Raw genomic sequence first — 26138 nt, forward strand, 5'->3', positions numbered from 1 at the left:
TCAGTTGTAACTCCTTCTGTAAACTGTTATTTCGAAAAATTTGATGAAAAATCCCTAGAGTGGTACGAGTAGCTTGGGTGTTTAGGGAAGGAATGCTGCAGGAGCGGTTCCCGCATGTGTGTCCTGCAGGTGGGTAACCCAAACCAGCTTTTATTTCCCTATTCTAGGCGAGGTGAGCGTGTAATTTTGGTTTATGAGCGTGGGCCTGGCACTGCTCAGCACAACCCCCCAAAGTTGTGTTTATTTGTAAAAGGCTCTTCAAGACGCCATTCTACCATTGCTTTTGTTTTATTGATGTTCCAACATCTGGACTGTTTTCGTAAATGTGCTTTCATCCAAGAAGAGGCTAAGGGAGTGTGAACTGTTCTGATAAAGCTGCCAAAAATAATCATTGCTTGAGACTAAGTACCACTCTCGGGGCTCTATCCTGTAAAACAATTTGTGGGTGAGGACAACGAACGATCCAGGGAAGCCCCCAAATGCTCCAGCTGGTTGTTCCTGCTGGGGGTTCCAGGACTGAAAATTCATGTTTGAGTTTGTCATGCGCTGCGTGAGATGATGTGATCGGGTCAGGGAAGTTGCAGGAGATGGTGGTTGAGGTCCTCGAGAGGAGGATCTGCCCACAGCCGGCTGGTGGGAACCATCTGGAACTTGATGATGCAGACGTCCATCTTCCTCACCCTTGCAATGACTGAGCGTAGCGGTTGGACTTGATGATCTTGAGGGTCTTTTCCAACCAAAATGATTCTGGGATTCTGTGACTTGCTTTTTCTCCTTCAAGATTCTGATCTTGTGAATAAGCTGATAGGGCGAGTCCGATAGCTGGCATGGCATTGAGTGTTGAGGTGACAACGGGATACGACTGGTCTTTAGGGTTTTGGATGAAAAGTAGGGTGGTGCAGCCTGGGAAGTGCTGAGATGCAGCAACCTTAACTCTGCCCCTTCATCATCCTTCTTCTGGCAGCATTCACACTCATCATCACGTGTCCCTACGCTGTCACTTTGACAACTTGTGTCTCACTGAGACGTGGAGGTCTACGTGGTATGAGTTCTCCAAAGTTACGTGGCCACGAAGCAAAATATTGGTTTTGATGCCATCTGCTTTGTAGGGAATGGAGTTGGATCTGCCGGAGGGGGTTTAAGGCTCCCCTGGCTTTGTGCTGCACCGTGCCTCTCCCGAAGGACACGGGGCTGGTTGTATGAATTCACAGTTAACTGAACACAGCCGCTTCTTAAGGTGTTGTTAAGAAAAGCGTGCTTGTAGGAGGGCTGTCTGCTGAACCCCTTGGCTGGTGGCTTGCATGGCAAGCCTTAGGGGTCACGTTTTGCAGGTGGAACTTGTGTGGTGAGAACGTTGGTGGCTGTCGTGTCCCATTGAGTAGCACACAAAGCCCAACCTTGAATGTGCAGCCGCTCGGGTTCTCTTTAAGACAACCAGCAGCTTTGGAGGGTGAGTGCAACCCGGGGATGATGCCACCACCAGCGGGTGGAGGATTCATGTCACAACCAAGAGTTTGGGTACTAACCTGGAAGAGATTGTGTCAGTGGGACAACATGTTCCTTCTCAGGGGCTCCTCGTGACTCTAGAAACATGAACTTTGGGAATCACCAGGCGCTTCGTGGCTCCTCAAACCCATGTCCATGCTGGTGAACGGCGCAGGAAACGACCCAAGCTCTGGAGACTTGCTGGAGGGCTCCAGCTGGCTGGGAACCCAACGGGGCCCAGAGCCGCCGCTGTCCCGCCTGGGCCAAGGATTCTTAGGGGTTTAATTGACCCGTCGGGGCTGCGAGGCCGTTCCAGCGACACGTTTATTGGTGTCAGCAGCACCGAGCACCCGCCGCAGCTTCTGCAGCTCCTGCCTTCCCGGGGGGAAAATGCCGCTTGTTTATTCTGGACCCAAGTGAAAATCTCAGCGTAGGTTTGTCATCGGGCTTTTGTGAAAGTCCAGCCACAGGTCTTGACACTTCATCTTGCTCCTCCAGTGTATTTTGGATTGAAGCACAGTCAGTTTGGTCCTTCCTCTTACTCAAACTTTCTCTGCGCAGGGGGAATCTTTCATCTGTGTGTGTTTTTCATCAGCAGCAGTGGCCGGAGCACAGATCACAGGGCATTGCTTCCTCCTAAGCCAGGTGTGAAGAACTGAGACCGCAGCTGTGCCAAACAACTAAATAATCCTGAAATGCACGTTTGCATTTTCTTATCTCCTCCGTAAATCTGTCTGGACGTCAGGAGTCGACTGTTCCACCTGTTCTACCACCTTTTAGGCTGCTCTCCTCGATGGGTGTCAGGACACAGCAGATATTTGGTTATGATCTCTTGGAAGATGGGAGATCTCACCAGGTTTGTGTTCAGCCTGAGCTTGGGCACAGGAGCTTTCGTGCTTCCTTGCGTGATCATCGGAGCTTCTCTGCAACACTGGGACGTGTCCTACCTGCCTCTGGCCACCTCTTCCCACACTGATACTCAACCATTTGTGCAACCGTGTGGGGAATTGGGTCAGGGATATGATCCAATTAAAAGCTACGCCGAGCAACATCAAAAGCGGGTTTGAACCAGGCGGTTTCCCAACGCTTGTGTTGGTAAAAGGGCCTTGGGCCAGGGGAGGGATGGGCGGCTGTGGTTGGAGCATGGTGGATGGTTCCTTCTGATGGCGGTGCTGGCCCGTGAAGACTCGTTGGACGTGGCCTGTGTTGGTAGGCGACCTCAGGGACAGCAAACCTGACTCCTGCTGGGCTTCATTTTCTTCCCGGAAAGCCCAGTCTTGCTCCCCAGCAGTTGGATTGATGTCTCAAGGCTCATGGGGAGCCCCCGGCCACATTTTCATGGGCTCCTTCTCTCCCAAGGGTGCAGCTATGGGTGCAGGGGGCTGTGCCGCACCCCGGGGGTTGCCTGCAGTAATCCTGCCTAATCCTTTAATCTGTATCAACACTGATAGGTATTAAAGCAGCAGATAAGATTCAGACGGTGGCTCAGCGATATCTCCACCCTCTTCCAGCTAAATCGGGGCCAGTTGTGCTTTCTCTTAAGGGAGCCGTGCAGGTTTGCTGGGTTGGCTGGGGAGGGTGGGTTAGCAGCTCCCATGTTGCCAGACAAGCCCATCGACCCATCGACGGCCGTTGTGCGCTTGCCGGAATGATCCCCTCCAGTGCGTGGAGCCGAGCTGGAGCAGCAGCTCTGCTGCCTCCTGCCCGTTATCTGTGACGTCCACCTGGATATAAGCCTGATTTGGCTGGAAACACTTTGTGGAGCTCTCAGGCAGCAAACATGAATGTGTCTTGGCTCTTGGTGCTGTGTGCGGCTCCAGACGGGTGTCACCTCCTGCCCCACATCCAGTGCAGGGCCATCACCTCCATCTTCATCCTCCTTATCGCTTCTTTTTGGGCACCTTTCCTGATGACTGAGGGCTGAGGTGTTCTCACTTCTATAAATGCCGCAGCGCTCTCCCATGAAGGTGCTGGGACTCCACCGTAATTACTGAGTGGCAAACGAAGGTTGTTAGCACCTGGAAGAGCAGCTCCTGGTTGAATTCCCCACGCAAAGTGAACCGTCCCTGTTGGTTTTGCCGTCACAGGCCTGTCCCCTGTTTCCCTGTCCTCTTCCAGCTTCTCCCCATGCTCATGGGATTGCTCCGAGTTTGCCACCCGTTCCCTCAGCAGCAAAGCCGTGGTTAATCCTGCCCTTAAATCCTTTAAGCCGTCAGCAAACAACCCCCTTCTTCATCTTGTAGCACGCAAGCTGGACTTGGGACAGAGCCTGGCTCACAACCCCGGGCTTTTATTACTGTTCCCACATCCTCAGCTCCTGGTCCCGTTTTTCCCAGCATCGGAGTAATGGATCTTCGGTGGAAAAATATTCCAGTTCTTAATGGCCCAACGCTGGGTTCCTGGTGCGTTGTGTTTGGAGTCGCAGGTGAAGATGTTGCTTGGATCCAAGGAGCCTTCTGGCAGCAGGTGTTGACCTTGCTTCTGGTTTACATGAGCTGCTTGTGAAGCTGGTGGCGCCAAAATGGGCTCAAAATCTCCACTAAAGCTTTTTCAATAGGCACACTTGCCCCAAACCCTCACATCGTTGCGTTGGTGGTCCACACTGATGGTGCATTGACAGTTTGGCTCTTCCAGGCTTGTTTATTCCTTCGAAACGCAAGGTTGTATTGTTGGTTTGGGTCGTATTTTCATCAGGGATTAGGTTAGATGGTTCGATTATTGCATGTCTTTATTTTGAAGAATCTCAACATGCCCTCCTCGGAAAATCTGTGTCCTCCAAGGCATTTGGCAGAACCCAAGGGACCAAAAAAAATCAGCGAGTGCTTCTCAAAGTCTCAGTCTTGAGTTTCTCTCCAATGTAATTTGGTTTCTTCTCTGAAACCTCTGGATGAAACAGGCTGTGGAGGTGGTGAGGTTTGCACCACACTTGCTCTCCAGGTCTGTCAAACAAGCACTGTGAACCTTTGCGGCTCCCTCAGGAATATCAAAGGGCACCTTGCGCAGAGTCCGCACGCTGGGGATTATTCGGGAAAGGAGAGGGCAGGAAAAGAAGAGGTTAATTTAGTGCTGGCAGCTCCAGAAGCTCGTGTCCTCCAAGCCGTGGTTCAGCTCGGCTGGCTCAGGTGCAGGTGCTTCTCGGCTTATTCCTCTGGTCTGGCAGAGGAGACGGGATTTGGAGGCAATACCGTGTTAAATTTGAAGTTCTGAGTTATTGAAATAGATGATTTACAAAAAGAAAGCAAGTGTGCTTGTTAGCACGGGCTAATTGCAAAACCCACCTGCGCGCAGCCCCACGGACGCCGTTTCTTCACCCAGCCTGTTCTGCCGCTGCGAGCAGAGGCGACAATTCGCTCCATCCTCGGGCAGCGCTGGAGCCGGGAAACGCCGCCAAAAGCCCGGGGCTGAGTTTGGGGTGCGTGAGGGTGGGAGGGTAGCCCTGGGCAGAGCTGCTCCCACGGGCCATGCCGCGCTCTCGCTCTTTCCAGGAGCCGCGGGAGGATCACCCCAGGCGTTACATGCTTTTGCAGGCTGTGCTCGCTCACCCACCACCAGCAAGCACGGGCTTGAACAAAAGCCGGTTGCCTGCATCTGCGTGGTTCTATTATATTATATTTTCTTGCGAACAAGCTGGGTGATCTCGGCTCGGCTGTTGGCACAGCGGCTTGCAGCATATGACAGATAATCGGGCTGGCTCCCCGCCTGCGGAGGAGGCGAGGCTGCTATCAATACGTGACCTGGGATGGCACGGCAGCTTTAGAAATCGCTGCCGGCGCTTCGTGCCTCTCTCCTGATTCTTGGCAAATTCGGTATCCACCGCCAAGCTGCCCGGTTGCTCCTTGTTGCTGGGTGAGCGAGGTCCTTGAAGGCTTCCCGCCCAGTCCCGCTCCTCTTTTAACAGCATTTCTCAAGGGATAAATAGAAAGAATCACTCTGATATACTTCATGCTGGCAGCTTGGCTTGCCCCTTTACCTGCAGGCCGTGCGGCTCCTTACAGACACCAGGGCTGCCACCCAAGCCCATAATCTGTAAAAGGCAAAGGTTGGTGGGTGAATGATGCTTTTATTTTCATTTTGCTAGAGCAAAGCTTGGATTTCCACCACTCATTTGGGGTGCGTGTCCAGCTCGGAGGGTTTGAACCGTTGGTCAGGAATCCTGCGCTGCAATCGGGCTCTGCATCTCGGGGCTTTCTCTAGAAAATGGTGAAACTGATGCAGCGAAATGTTGTGACATCTCCTTTGGAGGTGCCAAGCGGGCTGTTCCCGCGGGCATTTTGGAGAGAAGCTGCTGCCGCTTTCTGGCACGGAATTCCTCCTGCCTTTCCTCCCAGCACACCTGAATGTGGAGCTCGGCTCACAGAACCCCAGAGTGTCAGGGGTTGGAAGGGCCCTGGAAAGCTCATCCAGTGCAATCCCCCCATGGAGCAGGAACACCCAGATGAGGTTACACAGGAAGGTGTCCAGGCGGGTTGGAATGTCTGCACAGAAGGAGACTCCACAACCCCCTGGGCAGCCTGGGCCAGGCTCTGCCACCCTCACCCCAAACAAGTTGCTTCTCATATTCAAGTGGAACCTCTGGTGTTCCAGTTTGCACCCATTGCCCCTTGTCCTGTCCCTGGTTGTCACCAGCAGAGCCTGGCTCCATCCTCCTGACACTCCCCCTTTCCATATTGATCCCCAGGAATGAGTCCCCCCTCAGTGTCCTCTTGTCCAGCTCCAGAGCCCCAGCTCCCTCAGCCTTTCCTCACACGGGAGATGCTCCACTCCCTGCAGCATCTTGGTGGCTGCGCTGGACTCTCTGCAGCAGTTCCCTGTCCTGCTGGAACTGAGGGGCCACAGCTGGACACAAGATTCCAGGTGTGGTCTCCCCAGGGCAGAGCAGAGGGGCAGGAGAACCTCTCTGACCTACTGACCACCCCCTTCTAACCCACCCCAGGTCCCATTGGCTTCCTGGCCACAAGGGCCCAGTGCTGGCTCATGGTCACCCTGCTGTCCCCAGGACCCCCAGGTCCCTTTCCCCTACGCTGCTCTCTAATAGCTCATTCCCCAACCTGGGGTTCTTCCTGCTCACTGGATTTTGAAGCCACCAGCAGGTTTGCTGACAAATAAGAGGCTGTGGCCACCAGCTTTGCATGGCTCCATGCTCACTGGGTCCCCAGCGCTGAGCTTTGGGGTGTCTCAGCCTGTCCTGTCTATCACAGGGACCCGTGGGGGATGAATCCCCTGATCTCAGCACAAGCGTTTCAATGCATCAGAAGCCGTTTTCCATCCCTGGCTGAACTGCAGCAGGAATCGCTCAGTGGGGAACACAGTCAGGCCCTGAGCTTTGCAAGTGCTGTCAGTCCCCAGCACTCACTAAACAGAGCAAGAAATTGCTGTAGCGCTTTATTCCAACAGCAGGAGCAGAGGCGAGCGGAGCTGCCGGCCCGGCAGGGACATTGCTGCTCCCTGTGCCGTCCTGGAGCGGCAGCGTCGCCGGGCTGGGCTGCCAGACCCATGAAGAGGAGGGTTAGGTGAGAAGGCTGCAAACCGGCTGCCGAGCAATTCCCATGGCTGCTTTCCTCCTTGCTCTGCATTCCTTTTTTTCCAGCGGGGGATCAGACCAGCAGCTCCTGCCTGTTTTCCCCGTCCTTGAAGGTTGTCGCACCAGCTGTCAGTGCTGCTGGATTCGGGCTTTTCCTTAAGCGTCTGCTGCACATGGCTAAAGACGCGGCAGAGCCGGTCATGGCTCCTGCCGCTTGGTTACTGGTTTTCATCCATGATGCGTTTCTGGCATCCCAGCGGCTCTGCTTTCCAGGTGGCGTTTGGGGAGCTGCGATCTCCAGGATCGAGCCGTGGAGGCTTTGAAGGACGACATCTCGCAGGGATGAGCTTTGCTGCGCTGGGTGGGATGGGTCGGGGTGGCAATGGGGACCAGACAGCACTTTGGGTGGGAGCTGCGGTGCCTTTGCAGAGCGGACAGGCTCCGTCTCCGCTCCCTGCATGTCCTTGGCGATAGTTATTGTCTGACGTGTGGTTTTGCCATGGCTTGTGGCTCTTGGGAAGCGTGCAGGAGGGTTTGCTCATGTGGAAGGGTCAGAAACCTCCATTTGGAGCTAAGAGATGACTTTGGGGCTTAAAGCACAAAGAAAACCAGGTTAACGGTCTGGGTATGGCACAAGAGATGCTCTGGAAGCAGGATGCAGCGGGTGAGGCCACTGCAGCTGCGCCTGTAAATAGTGCCCCTGTCCTTAGGGAACGAGTCAATCGTTTCCCCTCGCTCGCTGCATCGCTCTCTCTCTCTCCCGGTGCCCTGTTCCTCCTCCTCCTCCCTGCTGTTAATTGCTTAGCGATTGCTGATGCAATTAAAACCAAGATGTGTCTGCAGTCTCTGCGCTCGCCTCCCTCCTCCGAGGTTCCTCTGCCTGCCTGTGAGGAGGAGGAGGGAGCTGCTGGCCGGTCCCCGTGCTGGCTGGGTTGTCCCCGCACTGGCTGGGTTGTCCTTGCAGCGTTGGACCATGTGGACCCTGGGGATGGGGAAGCCAAAGGTGGAGCTGGGATGTCTCTCCCAGCCCAAGAAGGTGGCTGGTTGACTCCCACTACTCCTAAGGATGGGAACAGGCTCCAACAGAGCTTCTTGCAGCTGATGTGTGACAGCAAACATGGTTTTTCCTTTGCTTGGGGATGTGGTTTGGTTTGCAAGAGTGACGGTCCATGTGTCAGCTTGATCAAGCTGCCCAGGTTGAGGAAGAACCGTGTGGGGGAAGCAGGAGGTGGGATTGGTTTCTTTAGGTGGTCTGGTCTCCATGTTCCAGAACATCCTTGTGCTCTCACAGCCTTGGTACAGCTGTGAAACGCTGGGCCTGGTAAGCTGGGCCTGGTCCCCAGGAGGACTTAATGGCACTGGGTGTCCCAGTATGGCCATATCCCAATGGAAAAGCTGGTAGCGTTGGCTGGGCCGAGGCAGGACTCGTGGAGAAGGGTGGGTGAGCGGTTGGGCTTTAGTAGAAGGAGCTCATCTGTGTCTGTATCTCCAGCTGTGGAGCAGTGTCCCACAGCCTTCAGTTGATGTCTACACAAGGTCTGCGTGGGTCAGTGCCGCCCCACACCTGCCACGTACTTCACAGGGTCACAGAGTGTCAGGGGTTGGAGGGCCCTGGAAAGCTCATCCAGTGCAATCCCCCCATGGAGCAGGAACACCCAGATGAGGTTACACAGGAAGGTGTCCAGGCGGGTTGGAATGTCTGCACAGAAGGAGACTCCACAACCCCCCTGGGCAGCCTGGGCCAGGCTCTGACACCCTCACCCCAAACAAGTTGCTTCTCAAATTCAAATGGAACCTCCTGTGTTCCAGTTTGCACCCACTGCCCCTTGTCCTGTCCCTGGTTGTCACCAGCAGAGCCTGGCTCCATCCTCCTGACACTGCCCCTTTCCATATTGATCCCCAGGAATGAGTCCCCCCTCAGTGTCCTCTTGTCCAGCTCCAGAGCCCCAGCTCCCTCAGCCTTTCCTCACACGGGAGATGCTCCACTCCCTGCAGCATCTTGGTGGCTGCGCTGGACTCTCTCCAGCAGTTCCCTGTCCTGCTGGAACTGAGGGGCCACAACCAGACACAATGTTCCAGGTGTGGTCTCACCATGTCTCCTGCCTCTGTCCCACAGCTGCGAGGCCGGGGGGGCGATGACGGATGGGTTGTGGTCTCTTGGCTGTCAAGGGAAGAAGAGTGAGGGCCGTGGACCACGGGAGATGCTCAGCTGAGGGGACAGGCCCCAGGCTCAGTGGTCCCCAAGGACAGCAGCTGGGGCAAGGTCCAGAGAGGGCATAGGAGACATTTGCTCCGATCTGGTGGGAAGGAAGGTCACTGATATCATGGAGAAAGGCTTTTCTCTTCTACTAGAATCCTGTTGGGGCGTCACCTTGGCTTTTTGCATCCTTATTTGCATTCCTCTGGTTACTGTTACCTTATTCAGGGGTGTTCTTCAGCCCCCCTTCTCCATGGTGTCTGTGGTGATGTTCCTCCACGAGAAGGGAGGAATTTCTCAGCGTTTCACCAGGGTTTAACTCTTTTATCCTGTTGAACCCCTCCCTGCCCCCAGTCATTTCCTGGTCCCATGCAGCTTTGCTAAGGCTTCTGTCCCTGCGGTCGTCACCTTTCATTTCCGCAGCAGTGTCCTTCAGATGCAGTGATTTGTCTTTATTCTCCATGGCCAAGCAGCATCGCTGGGATCCAACATATCGGCTATGCCCATGTGTGTTTGATCCCTCCTGGAGCCTCGTGGTTTCTCCAAACTGCTGGGCCTTGCTACCTAACTCCTTTTTTGCCCCCGTGCCTATTGTTTCTTGGTTGAGTTGACCAAGGACCATGTCCTCGAGTTGTGCTGCTGGGCTGTGTTGTGTTGGGGAAGCTCCTTGGTTGGCCCCACATGAGCTATGGGATGTTTTTTCAGGGACGTGTCTGCCATAGAGAAGAGCTTGGTGACATTCACACAGGCACTGAGGTGACTTGTGACTCCCTTGTGTCATTCCAAACAGGACCCATGTTCTTTACCACAGGAGAGCTCGGTGGTCCCTCTCAGACCCGGGGAATGGGAGATTCTTAATGACAGGTGTCCAAATTCAGGGCTGCAGTTGCCAACAAAGCCCGATACATGGCAGGGAGCCTTGAGCGTGGCATCCTTGCTGCTAATATTCCCGTGTGTATTATTATTATGCTGTTTTTCATGGCATCGGGTTTGCTCTGCCTTAGCTGGTTGTTGATATGAAGAATCAATGAAATTTCAACAGCACAGGGAATAAAATCGGTGAAGATCTGGGCTTGCTTACGGTGGGTCTCTTTCTAGCTTTGCTTTATTTTAGGGATGCCAGCTGAAAATCCAGCGTGTTGGTTGGATATAACCTTGGCCTTCAGCACCGACCCATGTGCCCGCCAGCCCTGGCATCACGATTTTGCACATGTACGTGCAAAATAAGGCACTGCCTCATTTCAAACCGCGCTTTGTTTTGTGGCGAAGGGGAATGAATTCTCTGTAGCTGGAATTCAGTGACCTGCGCGTATCCCTGCGTGCAGGCTGAGGAACGTGGGGTTACCGGCCAAAAGCCTTCCCAGAGCTTAGTTGGGCTGGAAGAAAGCTGCAGCCGCATCTGTCCTCTGCGTTTGCCCTGCTCGGGTGTCAGCACAAAACTGAGACTGCTCGGCACCGCGGCCCAGGTGTGTCTGACATCTGGGGCACCGGCTCGACACCGTCATGCTCGAGGCGTTAAAAGTGGGTTCGGATGCGGCAACTCCGAGCAAAGCTGTGGTGGTCAATCCTGGAGGGTGCAAACCAGACTTGTGCTGGAGGACGGTTCATCGTGGCCTTTCTGCGTGTAAAAGGGGCCGATAAGATGGGACAGACTTTTGAGCAGGGCCTGTTGTGATAGGACAAGGGGTGATGGTTTTAAACTAAAAGAGGGAGATTCAGGCCGGACATGAGGAAGGAATCATTGCCCTGAGGGTGGTGAGAGCCTGGCCCAGGTTGTCCAGAGAGGTGGTGGATGAACCATCCCTGGAGACATCCCAGGCCAGGCTGGACGGGGCTCTGAGCAACCTGAGCTGGTGAAGATGTCCCTGCTCATGGCAGAGGGAACTGGGGAGGTCCCTTCAATCCAAACTGTTCTGTGAATGTGTGATTGGCAAAGCCTGGCTTGGGGTAGGATGTTCCCCTCAAGCTCACCCTCCTCTGGGCAGCTGCCTTTGATCAGACCAGAGGCACCCAGAGACATTTGAGCTGAAGAAGAGAGAGCTGCTTTTCATCTCTGAGGCTGAAATGACAATCCAGAGCGATGGGAGGTGATGGGAGCCTCTGCAAAGCCCGTTCCTCCTCCCCTTGCGAGATTTAGGGGCAATATGGACACATTCCATGCCTCTTTGGGGTTGGTGGGTGCATCTGGGCTTAGAGAGACAGCAGCTTGATTTCAATCATTAAAAAAAAACAAATCAGCTTGAAAAACTTCTTATTTAAACCGCTGTGTCCTGCGGGCACCGACGGCTGCGTGTTCCACGCACAAGTCGTCGCTTGAGGGACTGCGGAGAGAACAATAGGAGTGTTGGCTTATGCTGCTTTAAAAATAGCATCTTTGACCAAAGTGGCTGGAAAGCTGGGATTTGGGGAGTGGGGGGGACAGTTTTCCATCTTGGGTGCTGAGGAGAACCCAAGGAGCGATGCTGGAAGCTGCTTCTCATGGGCGTCCCGAAGGGGCAGCACCACGCTTGTCCCCGCTCTGGTGCCACCCTGTCCTGGTGCCACCCTCCTGCTCACCCACATCCTCGTGTATCATGTGCCTGGGCTTATTTCTTGTTCGTGTGCTCCCCTGCCGTCGTCTCCCGTCAGACCGAGCCGGCTTTGTGTCTGGAAACCACCAGGATTTCTCCTGACGACCTGAGCAAAACCTACAAAGAACCGATGAGAGCCAGGCGGGCGGCTCCGAAACGTGCAGCCTGCAAGCGCCGGGACGTGAAAATCATACCAAAATAGGTCTTTAATATTAAATAGATGGGAGGAAGATGTCTCCTCTTGCCTGAGGGATAAATAGATCTGAAACTCCTCCTAGACTTTGCTGCTTATTGTATCTGAAATATGTGTGTCTCGCCCTGGAATTGAGCCTCTCCAGGAGCTGCGAATAACCACGTGTGTGTAAAATGTTGGGTTTGCTTCTTTTCCCCCGAATCCACACCTGGGTGCACCCTGCACGCAGTGGACTCAGATGTGATGCTTCTCGGTGTCCCACCAAGCTGTGATCCCCCGGTGTCCTTGAGATGCTGCTCCCCCGGTGCTACATCTCATCCCGGAGCTGTGCAGATGGCTCAGGAGATGCAGAGACCTCCCGTCATCTCCTTTCCACCACCCACATTGCTAGGTCCGAGCACCAAGCGCACACGTTGACTTCTTATGCCTTGGAGATGAGTCCACGTGACCTTCAGGACCAAATGTTGGTTGGCACAGGCTGTTTGATTTCTTGCACAGAAGCGCTTAGAAAATTGCTTCAGCTCGCCGACTGCTATTTGTGGGTACAGTGATGTGATGAGAGAAGGATCTTTTTTCCTACCCTGCCGAAATTTGGCCAGCCTGAGGTTTGCTGGTGCCTCGGCTGAAGTTGGGCAGGTCCGGAACGGCTGGATGTTGGACATCACCCTGTACAATTCCTCTCTGCTTTTGGTGTTTTCATCCATTTGCAGATTCCGACTGTGTCCCTGTGTAGCTGTGGCTGAACCATGTTATCCACATTTAGCTCTTTTCATCTCCTCTTCCAAACCAATCCCTTCAGCTTCTTTGTTGGTTTTGTTCCTCTTCTCTGAACTTCCTCCAGTTTCTCTGTGTCCTTTTTGGTCATGAGTTGTCCAGAATATCCTGTGTCCCAGCTGAATGGGGGTTGAGACATGCAAGGGTGGTTTGATGTAGAAGTGACTGAGCAAAGTCCCATTTGCTGCTCCTGGCTCTGCCTCCGGGTCTCTTTTGCAAACTGGTCTCACCACATTAGTACCTGGTTTCCCAGTGGCTACAGAATATAGGACAAGCGTAGCTGAGCCAGCTTGGTGACACCACTTTAGCATCTCTGCACTTAGAGGGACCCCCAGGCCACGTTGCGTGGACAAAGACCACGAAGGCAGGTTTAAAGTGAACATTTTTAATGAAGCGGGTGGTGAGACGCTGGAAGAGGTTGCCCAGAGAATCTGTGGATGCCCCATCACTGCAGGTGTTCTAGGTTGGGCTGGACGGGGCTCTGAGCAACCTGAGCTGGTGAAGATGTCCCTGCCCATGGCAGGGGTTGGACTAGGTGGTCTTTGAAGATCTCTTCAACTCAAACCATTCAGTGATGCTAAGATGGCATCTTGGAGCTGGTACCCTTGTAAATCATTGGAATGACCACCTTGGGGTAGCGCTTGGCTGGTTTACCCATGTCCATAACTCTATATCCCCCCTGCACAGTGACTCCAGGGCTGCGGTGACCTATGGGCTGGATTTGTCCCGTCTCACCTGAGAAGGGGTGACCAGCGCAGTTGCTGTGGATACTGGGATGGATGGGGAGAAGGGTGGTCCCTGGACCACAGAACCCTGGATGGGGCAGGTCTGAGCCCAGCTCATTTCCTGGCGAGTCTCGGATCCATCTCCTCCCCTCTGAATTTACTGGAGTTCAGTTTTATACTGGAATCGTCAGTAAATCCTGAGCTGTGTCTCCTCTGCTTGACTTACATGTACTGCAGCTTTCCAAAGATAAGAACACTGTGCCTGGACGGGCATCATTAATTAATTAAATCACTTAATTATTAATGCTCTGAGTTGGCATGCTGGTGCGTGTGCTTGCCCTGGTGTGAATTGCTGGGAGCCCAGCAGCTGCTGGGGCTTGAAGCTTTGGACTTGCAAGGCTGAGGTGGAGAAAAATTGGGGAAAAAAATGAATCATAGAATCATAGAACAGTTTGTGTTGAAGGGACCTTCTCAGCTCCCCCAGTTCCCCCTGCCATGAGCTTCACCAGCTCAGGTTGCTCAGAGCCCCGTCCAGCCTGGCCTGGGATGTCTCCAGGGATGGTTCATCCACCACCTCTCTGGCCAACCTGGGCCAGGCTCTCACCACCCTCAGGGCAACAATTCCTTCCTCATGTCTGGCCTGAATCTCCCTCCTTTAGTTTAAAACCATCACCCCTTGTCCTATCACAACAGGCCCTGCTCAAAAGTCTGTCCCATCTTCCTTATCAGCCCCTTTTAAGCACTGAAAGGCCGCACTGAGGTCTCCCAGAGCTTCTGTTCTCCAGCTGAACACCCCAGCTCTCTCAGCCTGTCCCCAGCAGAGCTGTTCCAGCCTTGGATCATTTCTGGGGCTCCTCTGGCCCCTCTCCAGCAGGTCCATGTGTGTCCTGTCCAATCTCTCACCCCAGCACCCCAAGTCCTTCTCCTGGGGCTGCTGTCCATCCCCGCATCCCAGCCTGGAGTGACACCGGGGCTGCCCCGACCGGGTGCAGGACCTTGCACTGGGCCCTGTTGAACCTCAGGAGGTTCTCATGCACCCACGTCTGGAGCTTGTCCATGTCCCTCTGGATGGATCCCGTCCCTCAGGTGTGTCACCTGTACCACTCAGCTTGGTGTCACCCACAAACTTGCTGAGGGTGCACTCGATCCCAGTGTCCATGTTGTTGATGAAGATGTTAAACAGCACTGGTTCCAGTATGGATCCCTGAGGGACACCACTTGTCACTGGTGTCCATCCAGACATTGTGCCATTGACCACCACTCTCGGGGTGTGACCATCCAGCCAGTTCCTCATCCACCAAACAGTCCACCCATCAAATCCACACCTCTCCAATTCAGAGAGAAGGATGTTGTGGGGAAACGTGTCAAAGGCTTTACAGAAGTCCAGATAGGTGACATCCGTAGCCCTTCCTTTGTACACTGAGGTAGTTAATCCTTTGTAGGCCACTTCTCAGCACCTCCAGAAACCTGTTTTCAGTCTCTTTCCTAGTGCCCAGCAGATGGGGAGAACCGTGTTTTTGTGACCTCTTTGAGGCCGGTGGAGGAGTTGGGGACTCTCCGAGAAGGGTCTAGCCCAGGGTGTTTGTACAGGGACCTCTAACTGTGGTGGAACCTGCTGGCTGGGGCTCGTGCTGGCGTGTTCCTGGGATGGGCATGGTCCTTCAGGTGGATTTTGTGTAGCTGGTGATGATCAGTGAGTTCTTAGCAGTGACGGGAGCTCCATCCCGCTGCGGTGAGCGGTTCCTGAAGGGCCTGTTGGATTTATGTCCTTCTTCCAGGAGATGGATTCACTGAGGTATACATGAAACCTTGCTCCTTTGCCTGCTCTGATGTGCTGGTCAAAGAGTGCTGGTATTGATGGTGACCGTCTGAGCGCTGCTGGGATTTGGGCTTGAATTTCATGTGGTCCAAGGCAGAAAATGTGTCTGTTTGCTGTCATCATGGCTTGGCTCCTCCTGCTTCTGGTCTTTCCTATGTGAACATCTATTGGGAACAGAGCAGAAGGCGAAGGTGGGTGCGGTTGGTTGAGAGCAGCTGGTGGAGCCTGTTGTAGGTGGACATTGTGAGCTGGGGGTGTTTGGGGGGCTTGAAGAGCTGTTATCTTCAAGAAGGCTGGGCACGGGGCTGGGACCTTGCTGGGCAGCCAGTCCCAGGGACGAGATGGTGGCCTCCAGCCCTGCAAGCAAAGAGATGTGTCTGAAGGGGGACACTGGAGATCTAGGCTGCACTGGTGGTTGAGAAGGTCCCCAAGAAAGGGGCTTGCTGTGTCTCTTGTGGTGTGGAAGGATCTTTTTTTCTGCTTGGCTAGGGTCACCTGGTTATATTGTTGAGTTTGGGAGCAAGAAAAGAAGTAAGAGCAAGACTTTGCCACGTGGTGGTTCTTCCATTTAGCATCCTGGCTCGAAGGCCACGTGGCTGGTGGTGCAGGGGATGCTGGAGACAGGGCAGCAATCTAAGAACCCAACCATACGTTGGCCACGTTGACAGGACAGCACTGCCAGCGGTGAGGATGACTCTGGTGACCGGGAGCAGCCCCTGCACGGCAGCATAGGGGCTGAGAAGGGGCCAAAGGTTGGCTTGGCCAACACAAGGGGTGCTTGGAGATGTCTGTCCTCAGTTGGGGATCAATCCACAGAGGTCCCAGCTTGGTCTTCTTCTTTCCTGTGTCTCTTGCTCACATCAGCTGTCCCCTTTCATCGCTGCTCTTCGCTGCCTCCCTCCTGCCGGAGACACCTTTTTTTTCCCCTTCCTAGAGCAGATCTGATAGTCTCCTAAGTGGTTGGAGCAGGTGACTTGGTGCCAGCACGTCTGCTTTGGATGCTATTCCTGGCTTTATTGAAGACGCGGTAACATGCAAGACTGTGGCTCTGCCGCGTCTGCCTCCCCTTGATCTCGAAACGCTGCGAGCACCGAGATAAGACTCGTCGTGTTGGAGCAGGGATTTGATTCCCCTCTGTGCCGGAGAGCGGCGGCCCGGGGACAAAAAGCTGCTGGTTGGAGGTCGTGGTGGGTGACATTTGAATTTCTCCAGCAGCCTGGCTGGGGTTGATATGCATCTGACTGACTGGATCGCCCGGGAGCAGCATTTGGATCATTTTTTTGTCACTGATTTGAGAGGAGGTTGTTACGGGATGAGCCGTCGCATCCTGATATACCTGTTATCCCAGCCGGCTCTGTTGGCAGTGGTTCTGATGACGGGACCTCGAGCTTGATGCAGAAGTCTTCATGCAGGCTTGGGTTTTTGTGGCGTGCTCATCTGTGGCCGGGGTGGACTTCCCTGCCCAGGTTCTCCCCAAAATACCCAGATAAAGGTGAGTCTGGGTGTGAAAAGCATGTGCCGTGGTGTGCTGGCCCTTTGGCCACCATCTGCTGACTGAGAAACCCAATGTCCTCCCTGAGCATGTTCCCGTGGTCCAGAGGAATAACTTCATTTCTTTAAGCTGGCGTTTTTCCAGGGAAGGGAAGCTTGCTTCTAAAACAGATTTGCTTTGTGGCATCTTCATGTGAGCAACCTCAACCTCCAGCTAGCATGAGAGAAGCAACAGTGTTGGGATCGGTGTCCTGGACCACACTCTCTGCTCCATCCTTGGGCCCGACGCTTGCGCCACCAGTAGTTCCTGGCATGTGGGGTTTTGCTGGAAGCTCTTGGTGGTGGCTTCCTTGCCAAGGTCAAGACAGATCTTCTGAAGCTTCCTCCATGCTGCCTGGGGTCATGTCAGGATGTTGTCACTGGGGGACGTGACCAGCAGCTTTGCACCCAGAGCTGGTCTGTTGGAGCTTATTGAGCAATGCTTGCGAGTAAATACAAGATTGAATCGTAGGCGTGGTGGGCACCAGTGTCAACAATGGGATTTGTCTTCAGGTTCTCCATACCCAGCTTTGGCGGTCAGATTGGAGAAGTCTTCAGTTCCCCTTTGAAATCCCTGCTGGGGTCACTGGCGGAGGACGAGAGGCAACTCGGGTGCTGCGGTTTTGACATTTGGAGAAGTCCACCACATATATCCACCAACTGGATGGATCTGCTCCCAGGTTATCTGTGAGCTATCCCAGCTCACGTTCCCAGGTCCTGCTCTGAAAATCCAAAGCTGTTGGGGATGTGGTGACCGAGCAGGACAAGAGTGCCGGCATGAAAGCTCCCAAACGTTGGGCTGACGTGGGAAGTGGTGGCAGTGGCCTTGAGCGATGCTCCTGAGATGGAGCACTTCTGGTCCGGGTTTCGTCCCCTGGCGCACGGCAGCCAAGAGTTTGTCACCACTAATGAGGCTCCTCCTTGGCTTTTGTTGTCTGTCTGCATTTGGAGAGCTTTAAACTAGATTGGGGGATGGGGTTGTAGCTGGGCTTGCACCAGTGGGGGAACGCTCTGGAACTGATGAAGACCAGGAGGCCTCCCGTCCCCCTGGGGTGAAATGGGTGCGCTCAGCTTGCTCCCTGAAATGCCTGCACACCAATGCACAGCATGGGGAACAAGCAGGAGGAGTCAGAAGCCTGTGTTCAGGCAGGAGATTATGATCTGGTGGCAATTCCGGAGACACGGTGGGACAGCTCGCATGACTGGAATGTGGTCATGGGTGGCTGTGTCCTTCTCAGGAAAGACAGGCCAGCCAGGCGTGGTGGTGGAGTTGCGCTTTATGCGAGAGAGTATTGAGTACTGTCCAGGGGCGGATGCGGAGAGAACTGAGAGTCTGTGGGTGAGAATTAAGGGGCAGGCTGGCAGGGGTGATACTGTTGTGGGTGTCTGTTACAGGCCACCAGATCAGGGTGAGGTAGTTGATGAGGCCTCTACACACAGCTGAGAGCAGCCTCACAGTCACAGGCCATGATTGTGGTGGGAGATTTTAACTACCATGATGTTTGTTGGAAGGATGAACTCAGCCAGACACAGTCCAGGAGGTTCCTCCAGTGCCTTGAGAACTTCCTGATGCAAATGGTGGAGGAGCTGACTAGGAGAGGAGCTGCTGGACCTCATCCTCACTGACAGGGAGGGTCTGGCTGAAGCGGTAAAGGTTGAGGGCTGCCTTGGCCCCTTAGTTCCAGCAGGACAGGGAACTGCTGGAGAGAGTCCAGCGCAGCCACCAAGATGCTGCAGGGAGTGGAGCATCTCCCGTGTGAGGAAAGGCTGAGGGAGCTGGGGCTCTGGAGCTGGACAAGAGGACACTGAGGGGGGACTCATTCCTGGGGATCAAGATGGAAAGGGGCAGTGTCAGGAGGATGGAGCCAGGCTCTGCTGGTGACAACCAGGGACAGGACAAGGGGCAATGGGTGCAAACTGGAACACAGGAGGTTCCACTGAAATCTGAGAAGCAACTTGTTTGGGGTGAGGGTGGCAGAGCCTGGCCCAGGCTGCCCAGGGGGTTGTGGAGTCTCCTTCTGTGCAGACATTCCAACCCGCCTGGACACCTTCCTGTGTAACCTCATCTGGGTGTTCCTGCTCCATGGGGGGACTGCACTGGATGAGCTTTCCAGGGCCCTTCCAGCCCCTCACATTCTGGGATTTGCAGGAGTTGAAGGACCTTTTAGATGAGGAAAACCTCGTTCACATGGAGACACGCTGGTAGCCCAGCGCCATCTCAGTGCATCAGTGGTCCCACACTGACCACGGCCAGGTCCTTGCTGACCAAGGGCTGCAGCTCGGTGGGCACTCTGTCCCACCTGCTTGTTCCCTTGTAGATACACCACAAATATCTCAGCTAATTCCTCTCCTCTGTGTTTTGGTGTCCCTGTTGGATTGCTCAAAACCACACTTTTCTTGCCTGCTTGGCTTTGATTATCAGGAGCAAACCAAAATACTCATAAATATGAGCAAGTGGTTTAGGGGTTGGCATCAAAATCAATGTGGTGTTTTTATTTTCGTTGTGCCCTCTCCTCTGTTTCCCGGTAGCCGGTTGCTGCTGTGAATTGCCCTTAATGGCCCCTGGTGCTAACGAAGCCACTCTGAGACAGCCAGAGCTGCTTTGTGCTCATCTCCCCACACTGCCCTTCACCTGGGACCGCGTCCCAGGGCTGTGACGAGGGGGAGGTTTTAATTACCCCCCAGACACACTCTCCCGGATGGCGCCATTGCCCCGCGCTCTCTCTGCTTTGCCTTTTCCCCATTGAGCAGTTGGCTTCGTTCCACTTGTGTCCTCGGCGGTGGCGAGAGCACGTTCCCCGTGCTGGAAAAGCCTCGGCGGGGAACACAAAGGGCTTTCATCGGGGCGGGCGCCGGGAAGCTTCTCCCCCACCGACTCCTGCAGAGGGGCTGCTGCAAATACATCAGCTCCCTCCGGCAGCCCCTGCGTTTGCACTCGCTGGCGTTTAATCTTAGAGCCTACCCGGCAAGGAAAGAGAAATCAATTGTCCGTTCTGCAACGGGGATTTAGGACCCAGCAGCATTAAGCGGTTTGCTCGGGGTGGCGTGTTGGAGCTGGATGCTGGAGGGTGCAGGGCTTGATTTGGGGACCGGAGAGCTCCGGCTGCATCCCCGCTCACCGGAGGAGATGCAGAAGCCGCTGCTTGAGGGTACAGTTGCTGCCCGGTGGCCCCAGTGCCAGCGTGTCCCTCGGCTACTGGCCCAGCTGAGGGAACTGGAACTCCAGCCGGTGCATCTCCTTGCTCGGTAAAGCCGGAGGATGAAAAGCTGTGGCACCGGAGATAAGACACACGCCAGGGGGGTGAATTCAGGGACTGATCCATCTGCCTTTTCCTCCAGCCCGGCTTTGGACATTTATCACGTGTCCCAGCGAGGCGGCTCCGTTCTGCCCTTGCAGAGCCATGCTGGGTCTTTTTATTTTGCCGCCCTGTCCCCCTGCGGCTGCTGAACGGGGCCGTGTTTGCTCCAGCACGGGGTGAAATACGAAATCCCATCAAACCGCCTTGCTTATTAGAGAGATCTCAGCCAGCTGCTTATTATGCACCATGGCGTAATGCAGATTACGAATGTGACCGAGTGATAATTAGCAGAGCTGGAACTGTAATTAAACACTCCTGTGCTGCGCTGTGGTTTCTGTCGCAGAGTGGAAGGAAGCTGAACGGTTTCAACGGTTTTGGAGATCGAGGAGCAGGGAGGGAGTTGGGCTCTGCTTCTTAATAACGAGAGATGGGACGAGAGGAAACGGCCTCAAGTTGCGCCAGAGGAGGTTGAGGTTGGATGTGGGGAACAATTTCTTCCCCAAAGGGCTGTGGGGCATTGGAACAGGCTGCCCAGGGCAGTGCTGGAGTCACCAGCCCTGGAGGGCTGGACAGACAGACATGAGGTTCTCAGGACATGGGGCAGTGCCAGAGGTGGGTTATGGTTGGACTTGATGATCTTGAGGGTCAATTCCAACCAAACTGATGTGATGATTCTGTAACAGGAAGGTCTCCACTCTCTTTGTCCCTTGGCCAACAGCAAAACTCACCCATCAGCCACCCTTACACCGCTGAGATCCGCCGGCGTGGTAGAGCAGCCAGCCTTGGCTCGTCACCCGCAGGGGGACTTGGCCGTGGTTCCCCTTGGCGCATGGGCTCGTTGGCTTGCCAAGCCCGGTTCTGGCCGGGAGATGTGGTTTCCATGACAAGGAAGGTTCAGCTGGCTCAGCCATCGGCTGGATCCGGCTCTGCAGAGGCTTGCGCAGGGAAGAGGGATGTGATCCCAACATCTGCCTCTTCAAGGGGTCACAGGGAGGATTTGGGAGGAGGAGGAGGTTGGTTTTCATGGGCGCTGGAGGGAGACCGCTACTCGTCTGTCCTGTCCTGCCAGTTGAGCAGAAGCCTGTATATTTTTTTTTCCTTCTAATGAGCCATCAGGTCCAAAGTCGTGTCTGCGTTAACATCTGAGCAGTAGCCAACAGGCATCCTGAGCGGGGATGACTGCCCAGGGGAAGAGCTTGGCAGAAACTCTTGGAGCAGGAGAGCAGCTATCTCCTGCGGAGGGACTCCTGGGTGTGATCTCTGACTACAAAGCTCTTCATGGTTACGTGCGGATGGGCACGGGGGGTGGGAGACACCTCCGAGCTCCTTGTCCTCTGATGGGTGTGGGACCTGAACCGCCCGCTGGCACAGACCTTAAGGAGCTGACAGCCCTGGGCTTGATGTTCTCCAGGAATGGAGATGCCTGTCGATACTTGCTCTCCTTCCTGAATTCCTGACAGTGACCGGCGTGTTTCTCCTTCCCCACAGATGGAGTCTCCGGTGTCTACGCCTGCGGTGTTGCCCTTGCACCTCCTCGTCCCCGTTGTCAACAACGACATCTCATCGCCTTGCGAGCAGATCATGGTCCGCACCCGCTCGGTGGGAGTGAACACCTGCGACGTGGCCGTGGCCACCGAGCCCGAGTGCCTGGGCCCCTGCGAGCCCGGGACCAGCGTCAACCTGGAGGGCATCGTCTGGCAAGAGACGGAGGATGGTAAGTGTCACCGGAGAGCTTTGTGCTCTGTCACAGTGTCATTGTGGAGTTATGGCCATCCCTTCCTTCCTGTGTTCCTGCTGTGTCTCTTGTTGGGACATCCTGGACTTGTCTCTGTGTCTGGGTGGTCAGGACACAGGGGAGCCCTTAATCTGTCCAGCAAAGGGAGTGAAGGGCCAAAACTTATAGAATCACAGAATCATTTCAGTTGGAAGAGACCCTCAGAATCATCAACTCCAACCGTAACCCACCCCTGGCACTGCTCCATGTCCTGAGAACCTCGTGTCCATCTGTCCAACCCTCCAGGGATGGTGACCCCAGCACTGCCCTGGGCAGCCTGTTCCAATGCCCCACAGCCCTTTGGGGAAGAAATTGTTCCCACATCCAACCTCAACCTCCTCTGGCGCAACTTGAGGCCGTTTCCTCTGCTCCTGGCGCTTGTTCCTGGGGAGCAGAGCCCGACCCCCCTGGCTCCAAGCTCCTTTCAGGCAGTTCAGAGATCAGAAGGTCTCCCCTCAGCTCCTGTTCTCCAGCTGAACCCCCAGGTCCCTCAGCCATCACACTTGTGTCAGCCCAATGCGTTGAGTCGTCCCCTCGCCCCAACCGTGGGTGAAAACCCAAGCCGCAATTTCTCCACCTTCCTGCAAGAGCAAACTTGTTGTGGCGGTGCCGGAGGAGCGGCCGCGGGAACTTGAGGGAGCTGATTTGGTTCTGCTTGGCAACCCGCAGGTCTGTCGCAAAAATGCTCAAACCCTGGGAGGCGGCAGAAATCTCCCGCTGGATTACAAAACCCCAGCGGAGCTTTCAAAATGGACTCGGCAGGAGATCAGGCGCTCGCTTCTCTTGCCAAGCCAATCGAACCTTGATTTTTTCTATTTTTCCGCCGGAGCTCTTCTCATCCGCGCAGCTTGCTTTGTTTGCCCAGCTCCTTTGATGGGTTTCGTTGGTGTTGGGGCTCTGCCAAGCGGCGTGGGGACGAATAGGTGGCGAGCGCTGGAACCCGACCGGCCCTCCACCCTCAATGGGACGCCGGAGATTTCTGCTCCAGGCTGAGCTCCTCAGCCTTGTGCTGGGCTCTGGAAGCAGAAACAGAGCCCAGAAGCTCCAAGGTGAGAACAAGCAGCAGTGTTGGAGGCCAACTGATGGTTCACGTCGGCCCTTGACCTCTTGGACATCTGCTGCTGCTCTTCCATCGCTGGTGCACACGTTGGCCTCGTTATCTGACGGAAGCCGAACTGAACCCCACGTTCCCAGAGGTTCCCTTCTCACCCCCCACTTTGGGAGAACAGCAACAGGGCCCAGTTTGCCTTTCCACTCTCCCTACTGGGAAAACTGGTTTGGAAGCTGCGGTTGGTGCAGGACTGAGTGCTGTCGTGGCCCTCGATGTGGAGGTGGTGAGCGCCAAAGCTGGGAAAAGCGTCGTGACGTGGGCTGTTTGGGGAGAGAAAAGCACCTGAACTGTGCGGGGGGAGGCTGGGACGGGATTGCTGGGACCTCCAGCTGTGTCACGCTCCTCTGTCCTTGTGTCTTGTTCAGTAGGAACAAACTCCTCGGAGCTGAGGCAGCCAGGAGAGCTTGGACCTTGTAGGGTTGGTGTTTTTTGGGTGGAAATCAGGAGAATCTGCTCACGGCGGGCAGAGAAGCCCACGCGGCTGTGCCAGGAGGGATGGACAGGGCACAAAAACATCCTCCCCACAAATCCTGGTTCAGAGGCGGTTCCATGGGGGCGGGTTCTGGTTCTTCTCCCTTTTCTCCCGCTCTCCACTGCCAATCCCCGTGGCCCGTCTCTCTGTCTGTCCGCATCACCCCACGCTGGTTCGCGGCGTGTCTGCAGTTTCCCGCAGCCTGGCTAGTTTTATCTGCAGTAATTAGATGAATTGTGCAAAGGTCCTTCTCCACTGGCTGCTGCTTGGTTGCCACCATCGGGAGTGATGACTTTTCCAGCCAACTGTGCAGAAGACAAATCCCACCGGTGCCTTTGGTCCCTTGTGCTGTGCTGCATGTGTTGCAGCGTTGTGTCTTGTCCTTGAGTGAAAAGTCAGGGTGAAACCATCCCTGTGTCCTTGGCCCCTCTCTCCTGCGTTCCCATTATTAATGGGGCATCGAAGGTGATATTGGAGGAGATACTGGACCTCCTGGCCAAAGCTGGAGCTTGTGCGATGTGGGAGGCTTCATCGAGCAGCTCCCCCACCTGAAGGATCCAGGGAAGAAAGCTGCACCAAGGGCACATCTACAAACCCAAACTAGGAGATTCCAGCAGGCGTGAGATCCCCAGGATCTCCAGAGTGATCTCAGCACCTCCACCAAGAGGGATCCATCTCTCCCCAGCTCCTCGCGATGCTGAGTCCTCGCCGGGCGGCTCTGAGTGACTGTGGGACGGATCCTTCCCTGCAGCTCGATGTGTCCCAGTGTGTGGATCCCACCTGCTTCCACCAGCTTAACGAGAGCAGCACTTAATTGCAAGAGGTTGGGTGAAGCAGTTGGGTTGGAAAGCTCTTCCTCACATCAAAATGTTGGGATGTTGGAATCTACATTGCTCTGCGCTCACCGGGAAAAGCGTATTTAGAATCACAGAATCATTTTGGTTGGAAAAGACCCTCAAGATCATCGAGTCCAACCATAACTCAACCTGGCACTGCCCCATGTCCTGAGAACCTCATGTCCGTCTGTCCAGCCCTCCAGGGCTGGTGACTCCAGCACTGCCCTGGGCAGCCTGTTCCAATGCCCCACAGCCTTTTTTTCCATGAAGAATATTTTCCTAATATCCAATCTGAACGTTTCCTGGTCCAACTTGAGGACATTTGGGCTCGGGCGGTTGCAAAACTTCCCTTCCCGTGGGGCTGGGGTGAGGAAGGCAACGTGGTTCTTCAACCAGAGCTCCCTTTTTGTAGAAACTGGCGCTTTTGGGTTGCAAAATCAGGGAGAAAGGCTCCCAAAGCCAAAGCCCAGCGACCTCGGAAGGACGCGCTGGAGCTGACCCAGCTGAGATGGGAGCGTGAAGCTCTGAGAGGCCCCACAATGTCCCTCCTGCCTCCAACACCGGCTTTGTCCTCTCCCCTCTCTAAAAAAGCTGCTGGGAGCCTGCGATGGCCGCACGAGCATCACCAAACGTTGCTGGTCAGTCTGTCCTAGCGCTCTGCAGGTCGGCATCTGGTCCTGGTGGCCACGCTGGTGACACCGTCCCTCTGCACAAGGACTGGGTTGGTTGAGACACTGTCGGTGGGAGCAGCTGTCTCGGCAGTTGCCCTCATTCTGTTCGGTGTGATTTCAGTCTGCGGGAACTATTAGCTGATCTAATTACACCGGAAAGCAGCGCTCCGTTTGCTGCCTCGTTAGCTGCCGGCTCTCCTCCATCCCCCTGCACGGAGCCGGTGTCACCTGGCTCAGAGCACGTCACCTCCTCGCCGTTCCTGGCACCGCTCGCAACCAAAAAGCCGCCGGCTGACACGCTGGAAGGTTTTACTGTGGCCATGAGGAAGCCTGACCCCAAATTGGATGGTTTTGCATGTTGGAGGTGCTGCCTCGCCGCTTCCCGCAGCCTTCAGTTGCGACCCCAGTTGCTCTGGGGATGATTTAAAAGGGGAGATGTGCCAGGATTGCACCGCTCACGGGGCTTCAGAGGGGCTGCACCGTCCCCTGACCGCGCTCTGGTCTTCACCGCTGCGTGTCCCCAGACCCGGGCACGGGAGATGAGTTTTTATATGGATTTCTCCTTTGCTTTAATGGCATTTCCCAAAGGGCCAAGCGGCTGTAAATCCCCCTGAGGTCACTGAGCCACCGCGCTGCCCCCAAAGCCACAACAGCCACAGCTGTGAGTGCTGTCGGGTCTAATATCTGCTGGGCGAGAGCTACCGCACCGCTTAGCGCCCGCAGAGCGTTTGTGCAGAGGCCGCTTTAGCACCGGGTGAGTGATGTTAAGCTCCGGACGGGACTGGTGCTGGTGTCCATCTCCTGCTGTCCATAGCTGCCTCGGGTGCCACCAGCTCCTGCTGCAGCTGCCGAGTGCTGCGTTAAAGGGTTTGTTCATGTTGAGGCTCCTGGGCTGCTCTGCCGCACGTTCCTGGGAGCTAAACCGGGTTCGACTCCGGCAATAAATGAAATTAATTTCCCCAAGTCTGTTTTATTGGTGACCGATATCTCCTTGCTGGGCGAGGTGGCTCTTGTCCTGCTCTCCCCTGCCCCGTGGTGTCCTCTGCTCTCCCATCTCATGGTGGCCATGAAACACCTTTGGCTGTTGTGTCCCAGAGCCACTGTGGGTCAGGCCAGGCTTAACAATGCTTACAGCAAGGCTTGGGCATCCCAAAAGCGATG

General features: G+C 55.0%; 1 protein-coding gene across 1 annotated transcript in view; it reads left to right on the top strand.

The window, feature by feature from the left end:
* The window catches only part of ZNF609 (zinc finger protein 609), a 59576-nt gene that overhangs the window by 24287 nt on the left and 9151 nt on the right, over nt 1–26138 (top strand). The window contains exon 3 of the mRNA XM_080351575.1: nt 21602–21827. Within this exon, the coding sequence (XP_080207701.1) occupies nt 21602–21827 (226 nt within the window). The remainder of the gene's footprint in view (nt 1–21601; nt 21828–26138) is intronic.

This window comes from Nesoenas mayeri (assembly GCF_963082525.1).
Source record: "Nesoenas mayeri genome assembly, chromosome: 11".
Classification (NCBI taxonomy): Eukaryota; Metazoa; Chordata; class Aves; order Columbiformes; family Columbidae; genus Nesoenas; species Nesoenas mayeri.